Source organism: Hippopotamus amphibius, chromosome 2 (genome assembly GCF_030028045.1).
Source record: "Hippopotamus amphibius kiboko isolate mHipAmp2 chromosome 2, mHipAmp2.hap2, whole genome shotgun sequence".
Taxonomy (NCBI): Eukaryota; Metazoa; Chordata; class Mammalia; order Artiodactyla; family Hippopotamidae; genus Hippopotamus; species Hippopotamus amphibius.
Window position 1 is genome coordinate 192,511,925 of NC_080187.1, and position 12,269 is coordinate 192,524,193.

General features: G+C 38.9%; 1 protein-coding gene across 1 annotated transcript in view; it reads right to left on the reverse strand.

Moving 5' to 3' along the window:
• Positions 1–12,269, reverse strand: part of ATP8B4 (ATPase phospholipid transporting 8B4 (putative)) — a 234,626-nt gene that overhangs the window by 40,800 nt on the left and 181,557 nt on the right. The window contains exon 21 of the mRNA XM_057724273.1: positions 2,419–2,566. Coding sequence (XP_057580256.1) covers positions 2,419–2,566 — 148 coding nt within the window. The remainder of the gene's footprint in view (positions 1–2,418; positions 2,567–12,269) is intronic.

Below are 12,269 nucleotides of genomic sequence, written 5' to 3' on the forward strand. Positions count from 1 at the left end.
TGTTCTACATGATGACATTATTGTTTCCATTGCATTGTTGTTTTGTATATTTAGTGTTTGTTGTTGTGGTTGTTAATGTGAGGGCAAATGAGAAGCAGATGATCTGGAGATTAGTTCTTGAAGAACATAGTGACTGAAAGCAAGAGAGGCCTGTGCAAAGGGTGGCATGCAATCTGTGTCTCAGACAGGGTTCCCCAACCATTTACACCCTTGCTCCTCTCCAAATACATCAGAGCCTTTAGACACACCAAGAAAGGACTGGAAAAGAGAACATAATCCTTTGCAATTAACTACAACTTTTTTCTTAAAGACATCTCTACATTATTTAATAAACACATTAAGAGAAAACAGGAACCCACCTAAACTCTGAGTCATCACTATCTTTGAATGAATCTATAGCAAGATGGTTCACAGCCAGTCACATTCTGGCCCCTACATTCCTTTTGAGTTCTGTCTTCTACCACCACCTTCAAGTTTCCTTTTTACTACTGTCATGCCAAATTGCTTGTTTCCTTAATTTAACAGGTTCTTTCTTGCCTCTGTGCCTTTGCACTTGCTGTCTCCTCTACCTGAAAATATTGCTTCCTCCAGGAAGTCTTCCCTGATTTTCCCGTGAGGAACTAAATGTGCTGCTTTGCCTCTATGCTCTCAAAGCACCGTGTCCATTCTTCTTTATAGGGTTTGTCATAACACTGTGAGATTAGCTCTCCCACCAGATGACAATCCCTGAAACAAGGACTGTTCTCTTCACATCCTTATCCTCAGGCTCCAGCATGGTGACCTGGGCATGCTTAATGAATGTTAATGGGATGAATGGAAGGATAGGTGAGTGAGTATAAACACATGACTCTAATGTAGGAAATTCTGATGGCAAGGCCTACAATTCTTAGGGGAAATTGTGAGTTAGCGTTCTCAAATATAATCACCCTCTCTGAAAGAGAAAGCATGCAACTGGCTGTTTTGCTCAGAATGGTTCCCATCTCTCTCTTTTCTTTTTTCTTTATTATTAACAAATGAAAAACCTAGACACAGACGGTGAGAAAGAAAGATCCAGTTACATTCTGCAAAGCATCAAGGTTTGAGCAAATTGGAATCACAACTTTTGTTTTAAACTTCTGACCAAACTAGCAGAAACACAGTCAATTCTCCTTAAACGAAAAATGACATTTCATGGTTTCATAAGCTTCAGGCTTTGAAGCTGAGGGAGTTCTTGAGGGGCATCTATCAACTCTTTCTTTCAACAGATTTAGAGACAGAGAGAGAATCGTGTGTGTTATCACCTGAGTACTCTAACCAACCACACACTGGCCTCTTTGAGCCTGAGGGAAAGTCAAAGCACAAGTCATTAGGGACCCTTTCCCTATTGTGGTTCCTCGTGAATTCAGCTTGTAGGCCACCAGCTCCAAGTCCCAGCTGACAGGCTTAGAATTTTCAGTTGCTGCTCATCTGTGCAAGGGAGAAGTTCGTGTCATCTGGACAAACTTTTAACTAAGCTTGGCCTGCAACTGAGCTCTGTAACTTTCCACGGTGTAGAAGGCAACACATCATTACGTCTGGAATCCAGCTGGATAGTGCTCTAAGCACTAAGAGCTAACAGACAGCTGATCACAAGGGGGGAAATACAGTATACTCATATCCAACTTCTTTTGTCCTCTAAGAAACTGTCTATAAGAAGATAACGTTTATTCTCCAAACTCCAAAAGTGAAAAATAATCATCAAAGCCAGAGAAAGAAGTGAGATTAGGTCTTTGTGCATATAAATGATAATTTCACTGGAGTACAATCAGAGCTTTTGCTTTCTAAATTAGAAACTCAGAAAAGCATTTTGATATTTGTTCAAGAGTCGGAACCTGAACTACATTAAAAGTACAATGCAAGTTTATTCTATTACGACAAGAACCAGATTTCCTAATCAAAGCAAATTGTTTGGCATTGCTCTAAAATGCTGCTATTTAGAAAAACCACTAGAGGTATCTTAATAGCAATAATTTGGTGTGGTAATTATATGAAGGTCAGGTTATGCCCTGCAAATCACAAACATTAGCAAGGGCAATAACTGCAAAACATCCATCAGTTGCATTATTTTAGTTAAACCACAGGGAGCTGTGATACTCTCCCTCAGGAAAGCACTTAAACAGTACTGCTAAACAGTCTACAGTCATTTAGACGAGATTGATATGCTCCGAATTCAGTACTTCTTCAGATCCTCCCCTTCACTGTGGTGGTTCAAGCAATAATGTATGAAATATATATTAGAAGTTTCCCTTCCCTTTGCAAATAGGAAATCATTGTGTATGCCCTATTTCTACTAGTGTCATTTGTTTTGAATACACAAAAGAAGATTTCGTTATGACAGCACAAAAGAAATGATTATTGGGGTGGAGAAAAAGAAATAAAAAACACTTTAAGCAGACTCACCAAACTGTGGCCATTTATGATTAAGGCATAATCCCCTGTTACAGTTTCTTCTACAACTGAGTCCAGCTCCAGCGGCTGCTTTTTTTCAAAAACTACATGGCCATTGGAAAAACTTCTGTTTTGTCCAAACAAATTTTCCTTTGCTTTCCTTAAAGGAGAGGGGAGGAAGGCAAATCATAACAAAGTATACAAAGGATACCTATCAACTCTAAGGAGAAGCTGGCCTAGAGGTAAATTCATTTCGTCACTATTTAGACAGACTACTGCACGAGATTCAGTTTCAGTAAGCTAGTTGGATAATTCTTGGTGATGCAGATACCATAGCAAATTTGCGAATTCCAGGAAGTAGGTGGGTAAACATAAGGCAAACAGAATCATCATGAACGTTTTAAATTACCTAAAAGTTAAAGCATCATCTTGAGCTGGGCTTGAACTCGGGGCCCTTGGTAAATTTGATACATAAGGTTACCTGAGCTTCATGGACTTAAGAAGCACTGATTTGGCATGGGATAATGGTAAAGGATGGAAAGGGAAAGACTAAAGACAGCTGATGAAATCTTCTAGGATTCCGGGGAATTCTGTACATACAATAAATTAATCAACTTGTAGAACCATGTATTACGATCCAACTTAAAACGGCAGTCTTCTGAGAAGCACATCTTTTAGAAATTTGACAATAAAAACAAATAATGGCATTTACTGAATTGACATAGTCATTATAACATAGTGGAATATTTTAAGTGAAAATTGTACTCATCAGCTCAAACAATAGAATAAATCTTCTGGGAAAGAAACTAGAGACACCAAAGTGTAGAGGGTCGTTCCAAATGGAAACTCCCTCCAGTGCCCTAGATCTAATCTGCACTACAATAACCTTGCCCACGTCTCATCCATCCCTGCTGTTTAAGAGGAAGAGTGCATGGTGACTTAAGGAAAGAATAAAATGCCACTCCTATGACTTAAGAATAAAATGCCACTCTTAGAAGTGGCATTTTATTCTTTTCTTCAAAATGGAAAGACAATGCCTCTAGAGGAAGGAAAAGTTCCTCTCCAAACCCTTTGGATGACAGGCTTTGAAGTAACACAGGCCAAGCTGACATGGCTGCTAGAACTTTCAGTCACAACCAGAGAACTACACAGTAGGCATTCCCGTAGTTGAGCGCCAAAGCCAGTCACCCACACTTTAGGCCACAACGTGCATATACAAAACGAGTGCCCAGGACAGAAAGAGGGGTGAGAGACAGGCCAGAAAATGGATGTTTTGTCTTACAGCAAAATGAACTGGTTCCCCAAAGACTCATCCTATGTAGAAAATATTTATTTAAATGGTTTTTTTTTTTTTTTTTTGCTGTGGCTCCTCTGAAAGAAGAGAATGTTCACGTTACAAAAACAACCATTTTAGCTCTCAGCTTTCTAATTATTTGAAAATGTAACACTAATTGTTTACAAGTTAAGTTTTTTTTAAAAAACAAACAAAAAAAAAACAACAAAAAAAAAACACATTTTCTGGCTCAACATCTCCTTCTGCTGTCCAGAACCAAAATCACAGCCTGCATTTAGGAACCCAGGGAACCCAGAGGTTACATGCCCTTGGCTCCAGGAATGATATTTTACATTTAAGCAATCAGTTTGCAGAATCAAAGAAAAAGATTTATAAAGCCAGAGTGCTATGTGTGAAATTTAGGGAGTAAATGTGGGGAGGGGGAGGGAGAGCAGACAAGAAAAATCATTGTATTAAGTGGGAGATACGGGGCTTGTGCATCAGATAATCACATCAAGGAATCCTCCTCACAGTCATGAAAATTTACAGTCTCATATAATGAAGAAAGCATGAGAAACAAGTTCCTCCGAAATGAACTTTTCTCTGACAGTGTTGCAGAGCTCGTAAACTAGGGCCTCAGAAAGCACCAAAGGGCAAACATCTCCTGAGGTTTCCTTTTTAGTAAAGTTCTCACTTGCTGTATAAATGACTCAAACTCTGTTTTCCCCCAGAGAATGAAAACATTCCAAAGAAGGGTGAAGTTCATGAAAGTATTGGCTGAAATTCTATTTACTTAGGATTTTTTTTCCCCTAAACTGTCTTCCTAACATCTCACATGAACCCTTTTCCAGGCAGAAAACGAACAGTGTTTCCGGCTCTGCCTAAATTCCCACCGTAGTCCCTCCGCCCAGGCCAGCCCTTTGCCCATGCTCTATAGCTGTCATTTCTTCTTCTTGGAACTTCCTCTTCCAACACCAGCTGGTTCTTGCAAAACAATTAATTAGGAGGGAAAAGCAACACATAACTCCCTTCAAGGAATAGGAACTATACATTTTTGCTGGCATAACACACAATGCTTTACCACAAAATATAAGTAACAAATGCTAAAACAAAAGAATGCCTGTTTTTTCCAAGCTCTGTAATGAAGTGCAATCGGTTACAAGGTTGGCATGCAGAAATGCATTAATAATGATTGAGGCGACTTTGGCATTCACAGCCCCATGCCACCACAAACACAGCAAAGCACAGTTAAGCCCATGTTGGCCTACATGCAATCTATAAAAAAAGAGAGAGAGAGAGAGATGGTAGGAGAAAGAGTCATTTTGTCAGTCTTCTTAAGGCACTCTATATTCAAACATAAAATGACCTGTTAGTAAATGGACTGAAACCATGATGTCATGTTTAGAATACAATTTTGACTTTGACATGAGCGTTGAGGTTGAAACTAGGAGATCTGGCTTCAGTCCCAATGTCTGCCTCTGATATCTCACATGTCCACAGTTGAGTTATCGGACAAGAGACCCAGGCGAGAACCCAGGTCTTCAAATTCCTGGTCCTCTGTCTACTGCACCAAAAAGGTATACACACAGTTAGCCACAGGCTGACTCTAGGTTGTGACAAAGATACAGTGCTAGAGCAGCAGTTAGGGGACAACACTACCCTGCCAAGTGTAGAAAAATGGAGAAAGTACATGAAATTTTGATATCAAGCCCCAGTTCCATCCCTTATTAACTGAGTGACCTGTAAAATACTCAACCCCTGAACAGGTATCTTTATTAGAATCTAGGGGAATGGTACCAGCAAACCACACTGGGTGATACCACTACAAAAACTTCGGCAGCTGCACCAGCTGTACTAGAAGGTCTCCAATACTACTGAGTGCTCTAAAATTTTACAATTTATGATAGAAACTAAACTCACTGAAATATTTTGCTAGCCTGACTAGAAATTGGGAATTAGAACAAGGTGCATTTTGTTTGGCCTGCATAATGTTTAAAAAGAACCTGTATGAATTTACGGATGACATGATATTCACCTTCACCAAAGCCCCAACCACTCCTTAATGTCTTGTATAGTCCAGATCACACAACTAACATTACTTGCCTGGCCCTGGAGCCATTTGCATTTATGAACCCTGTTCACTCAAACAATAACTTTCCATAAAATAGATGTGCAAAAAAATGCAATATGTATTTTGTTGATTAAAGATGAAATGTCATTAGGTATATCACTAGGACACTACTCAAAAGCAGTAGAATCACTTCATGGTTTAATTAGTTAATTTTCCTAACAATAAAACCTGTGATCAATGCCACAAAAACGAAGCATGTAATGGGTTTGCTTGTCAGCCAAAAGAAAATTACATTCTCAGTCTGCTCTTCTCTGGGCAGAAGACATATGCACTGGAGAAATGTAATCAATGTAGGAATCTTTGGAGAAACCAAAACAGGGTTTAATTATAGATTTCTGGGCATGCCCTGAATACTAAAGCAGCTATGGCAGCAAAATTAACCCAGGACTCAATGTGTTTAAAACGTTTTCATGACATTAAATCTGAAACAATCTGTATGCATGATAGCATGAAAAATACATATCAATGTTTATGAAATAATTGAAACATATTTGACAGGTTTAAAGATGAGCATTTTGGTCATTTCCTCCCAATTGTTACTATCACTTAGGTCCTGGTCTTTCAATACCTTTTAAAAATCTTTTTGCATGAACTCCCACTGAACTCAAATGTGTAACAAAAGAAAACTGAGTGGTATAAATTTATGATTTCAATATTTCATCCCCAAAACCATGGGTTTAGATATAAGTAGCCAAGATTGGGATTATAGAGAGCACCTCCAGTAATAATTTTCTTGGGTGCTCTTTCCTCCCCCCAATATTAAGCAAATGTATACTATAAATGTCCTGATTCTTCTCATACAGAATTTTCTATCATGCATTGCCTCTCTTAGATTCTCAGAATGGGGTAATCTTCAAATCTGGGTTGAAATAAACATTATTTGCCAGCAAGTTAAACAAGGTAGGCTCAAGGGTCCTGAAATAATTAGTTTAGATGGAAAATCTTTATTTTTTTCCCTCTGAATATTTTTTTCTTCTCACTAAAAAAAAAAAATGGAGTAATCTTTTGGCTTTTTTCCTAATTGGCAAAGTATTGTGTGAACAGTATTACAACTTCAGATAACATAAAGAGCCATAAAGAAGAAAGCAAACATGACCCATAATTCTATCACTAAAAGAGAACCACTCTATGTATATGTTCTCAAGAGCTTGATGGGAAGGTAGGTAGACAGATATGGATATAGATGTATAGTGTTTTATACATATACATACATACATATATACACATATATGCTTTTTTTGAAAAAGTGGATCATGTTATGCTTGATATTTCATAAGCTCATTTTTCACTTAAACATATCATGCACATCTTCCAATGGCAAAAAGCACATAATCACTTTTTTTTTGGATTTACTTTATTTATTTATTTTTATTGGTATATAATTGCTTTACACTCCTGTACCAGTTTTTGAGGTACAGCAAGGTCAGTCATCTGTATTTATGCACATATACCCATATTCCCTCCCTCCCGTGACTCCCCCCCACCCTCCCGGTCCCAGTCCTCCAAGGCATCATCCATCATCGAGCTGAACTCCCTTTGTTATACAGCAACTTCCCACTGGCTATCTATTTTACAGTTGGTACTATATATATGTCTATGCTACTCTCTCACTTCGTCTCAGCTTCCCCTTCACCCCCCGCCCCCCAAACCTCGAGATCTCCAGTCCATTCTCTGCATCTGCATGCTTATTCTTGTCTTGTCACTGAGTTCATCAGTACCATTTTTAGATTCCGTATATATGAGTAAGCATACAATATTTGTCTTTCTCTTTCTGACTTACTTCACTCTGTATGACAGACTCTAGGGCTATCCACCTCATTACATATAGCTCCATCTCATCCCTTTTTATAGCTGAGTAATATTCCATTGTATATATATGCCACATCTTCTGTATCCATTCATTTGCTGATGGGCATTTAGGTTGCTTCCATGTCCTGGCTATTGTAAATAGTGCTGCAATAAACATTTTGGTACACATTTCTTTTGGGATTATGGTTTTCTCTGGGTATATGCCCAGGAGTGGGATTACTGGATCATATGGTAGTTCTGTTTGTAGTTTTTTAAGGAACCTCCAAATTGTTTTCCATAGTGGCTGTACCAACTTACATTCCCACCACCAGGGCAGGAGAGTTCCTTTTTCTCCACACCCTCTCCAACACTTGTTGTTTCCAGATTTTTTGATGATGGCCATTCTGACTGTTGTGAGATGATACCTCATTGTGGCTTTGACTTGCATTTCTCTGATAATTAGTGACGTTGAACATCTTTTCATGTGTTTGTTGGCCATCTGTATGTCTTCTTTGGAGAAATGTCTATTTAGGTCTTTTGCCCATTTGTGGATTGGGTTATTTGCTTTTTTGGTATGAAGCTGCATGAGCTGCTTGTATATTTTGGAGGTTAATCCTTTGTCCGTTGTTTCATTGGCAACTATTTTTTCCCATTCTGAGGGTTGCCTTCTTGTGTTGTTTATGGTTTCTTTCGCTGTGCAAAAGCTTTTAAGTTTCATGAGGTCCCATTTGTTTATTCTTGATTTTATTTCCATGATTCTAGGAGGTGGGTCAAAAAGGATCTTGCTTTGATTTATGACATAGAGTGATCTGCCTGTGTTTTCCTCTAAGAGTTTGATAGTGTGTGGCCTTACATGTAGGTCTTTAATCCACTTGGAGTTTATTTTTGTGTATGGTGTTAGGAAGTGTTCTAATTTCATTCTTTTCCATGTAGCTGTCCAATTTTCCCAGCACCACTTATTGAAAAGGCTGCCTTTTTTCCATTGTATATTCTTGCCTCCTTTGTCAAAGATAAGGTGCCCATGTGTGTTTGGGCTTACCACTGAGTTTTCTATTCTATTCTATTGATCTTCCTTTCTATTTTAGTGCCAGTACCATACTGTCTTGATCACTGTAGCCTTGTAGTATAGTTTGAAGTCAGGAAGCCTAATGCCACCAACTCCGTCTTTCCTTCTCAAGATTGCTTTGGCTATTCAGGGTCGTTTGCATTTCCATACAAATCGTAAGATTTCTTGTTCTAGTTCTGTGAAAAATGCCATTGGTAATTTGATAGGGATTGCATTGAATCTGTAAGTTGCTTTGGGTACAGTCATTTTCACTGTTGATTCTTCCAATCCAAGAACATGGTATGTCTCTCCATCTGTTAGTATCATCTTTGATTTCTTTCATCAATGTCTTAAAGTTTTCTGCATACAGATCTTTTGCCTCCTTAGGCAGGTTTATTCCTAGGTATTTTATTCTTTTTGTTGCAATGGTGAATGGGAGAGTTTCCTTAATTTCTCTTTCCGCTCTTCTGTTGTTAGTGTATAGGAATGCAAGAGATTTCTGTGCATTAATTTTGTATCCTGCTACTTTACTAAATTCATCAATTAGTGCTAGCAGTTTTCTGGTAGAATCTTTAGGGTTTTCTATGTATAATATCAGGTCATCTGCAAAGAGTGACAATTTTACTTCTTTTCCAATTTGGATTCCTTTTATTTCTTTTTCTTCTCTGATTGCTGTGGCTAAAACTTCCAAAATTATGTTGAATAATAATGGTGAGAGTGGACGCCCTTGTCTTGTTCCTGTTCTAAGAGGGAATTCTTTCAGTTTTTCCCCATTTAGAACAATGTTGGCTTTTGGTTTTTCATATATGGCTTTTATTATGTTGAGGTAATTTCCTCCTATGCCCATTTTCTGGAGAGCTTTTATCATAAATGGATGTTGAATTTTGTCAAGAGCTTTTCCTGCATCTATTGAGATGATCATATGGTTTTTATCCTTCAATTTGTTGATATGATGTATCACGTTGATTGATTTGCATATATTGAAGAATCCTTGCATCCCAGGGATAAACCCCACTTGGTCATGGTGTATGATTTTTTTAACGTGCTGTTGGATTCTGTTAGCTAGTATTTTGTTGAGGATTTTCGCATCTAAATTCATCAGTGATATGGGTCTGTAGTTTTCTATTTTTGTGACATCTTTGCCTGGTTGTGGTATCAGGGTGATGGTGGCCTCGTGGAATGAGTTTGGGAGTGTTCCTCCTTCTGCTATATTTTGGAAGAGTTTGAGAAGGATAGGTGTTAGCTCTTCTCTAAATGTTTGATAGAATTCGCCTGTGAATCCATCTGGCCCTGGGCTTTTGTTTGTTGGGAGATTTTAAATCACTGCCTCAATTTCCGTACTTGTGATTGGTCTGTTCATAGTTTCTATTTCTGCCTGGTTCAGTCTTGGAAGATTGTATTTTTCTAAGAATTTATCCATTTCTTCAAGGTTATCCAATTTATTGGCATATAGATGCTTGCAGTAGTCTTTCATGATCTTTTGTATTTCTGTGGTGTCTGTTGTTACTTCTCCTTTTTCATTTCTAATTCTGTTGATTTGTATCTTCTCCCTTTTTTTCTTGATGAGTCTGGCTAATGGTTTATCAATTTTGTTTTTCTTCTCAAAGAACCAGCTTTTAGTTTTATTAATTTTTGTTATTGCTTCCTTCCTTTCTTTTTCATTTATTTCTGCTCTGATCTTTATGATTTCTTTCCTTCTGCTCACTTTGGGGTTTCTTTGTTCTTCTTTTTCTAATTGTTTTAGGTGTAAGGTTAGGCTGTTTATTCGATATTTTTCTTGTTTCTTAAGGTAGGATTGTATTGCTATAAACTTCCCTCTTAGAACTGCTTTTGCTGCATCCCATAGGTTCTGGGTTGTTGTGTTTTCATTGTCGTTTGTTTCAAGATATTTTTTGATTTCCTCTTTGATTTCTTTAATGATTTCTTGGTTGTTTAACAGTGAATTGTTTAGCTCCATGTGATTGTATTTTTTGCAGTTTTTTTCCCAAAATTAATATCTAGTCTCATGGTGTTGTGGTCTGAGAAGATGCTTGATATGATTTCAATTTTCTTGAATTTGCCGAGGTTTGATTTGTGACCCAAGATGTGATCTATCCTGGAAAATGTTCTGTGTGCTCTTGAGAAGAAAGTGTATTCTGTCACTTTTGGATGGAATGTCCTATAAATATCAATTAAGTCGAGATGGTCTAATGTGTCATTTAAAGCTTGTGTGTCAGAGAAGAATCAAGATGGTGGAGTAGGAGAACGTGCGCTCACTCCCTCTTGCAAGAGCACTGGAATTACAACTAACTGCTGAACAACCATCGACAGAAAGACACTGGAACTCACCAAAAAACCTACCCCACATCCAGAGACAAAGGAGAAGCCACAATGAGACTGTAGGAGGGGTGCAATCACGTTAAAATCAAATCCCATAAATGCTGGGTGGGTGACTCACAAGCTGGAGAACAGTTATACCACAGAAATCCTGAGGGTTCTGAGCCCCACATCAGGCTTCCTAACCTGGGGGTCCAGCAACAGGAGGAGGAATCCCCAGAAAATCAGATTTTGAAAGCCAGCGGGATTTGATTGCAGGACCTCCACAGGACTGGGGGAAACGGAGACTCCACTCTTGGAGGGCATACAAAAAAGTGGGCTCACCAGGACCCAGGGGGAAGGAGTAGTGACCCCATAGGAGACTGAACCAGACCTACCTGCTGCTGCTGGGGGGTTGCCTGCAGAGGTCGGGGGCAGCTGTAGCTCACCAAGGAGACAGGGGCACTGGCAGCAGGGGTTCTGAGAAGTGCTCATTGGCTTGAGCCCTTCAAGAGTCCACCATCAGCTCTATCAAAGAGCCTGTAAGCTCCAGTGCTGGGTCACCTCAGGCCAAAGGACCACCAGGGTGGGAACACAGCCCCATCCATTGGCAGACAAGCAGATTAAAGTGTCACTGAGCTCCACCCACCAAATTGGATTAAAATTTTACTGAGCTCCACCCACACAGCCCACCCCACCATCAGTCCCTCCCATCAGGAAGCACCCACTAGCCTCCTACACAGCTTCCTCCGCAAGAGGGCAGACAGCAGCATCAAGCAGTATCAGCAGTATTCCATCTTGTGGAACTGAAAATCACAGCCACAGAAAGACAGAGAAAATGAAAAGGCAAAAGACTTTGTACCAGATGAAGGGGTAAGATAAAATACCAGAAAAACAACTAAATGAAGAGGAGATAGGCACTCTTCTGGAAAAAGAATTCAGAATAATGATGGTGAAGATGATCCAAGACTTTGAAAAAAGATTGGATGCAAAGACTGAAAAGTTGCAAGAAAAGTTTACCAAAGACCTAGAAGAATTAAAGAACAAACAAACAAAGATATGCAACACAATAACTGAAATGGAAAATACACTAGAAGGAACCAATAGCAGATTAACTGAGGCAGAAGGATGAATAAGTGACCTGGAAGACAGAATGGTGGTAATCACTGATGCAGAAAAGAATAAAGAAAAAAGAATGAAAAGAACTGAAGACAGCCTAAGAGTACTCTGGGACAACATTAAATGCACCAACATTCACATTATAGGGATCCCAGAAGGAGAAGAGAGAGAGAAAGGACCTGAGAAAATACTGGAAGAGAATATAGTTGAAA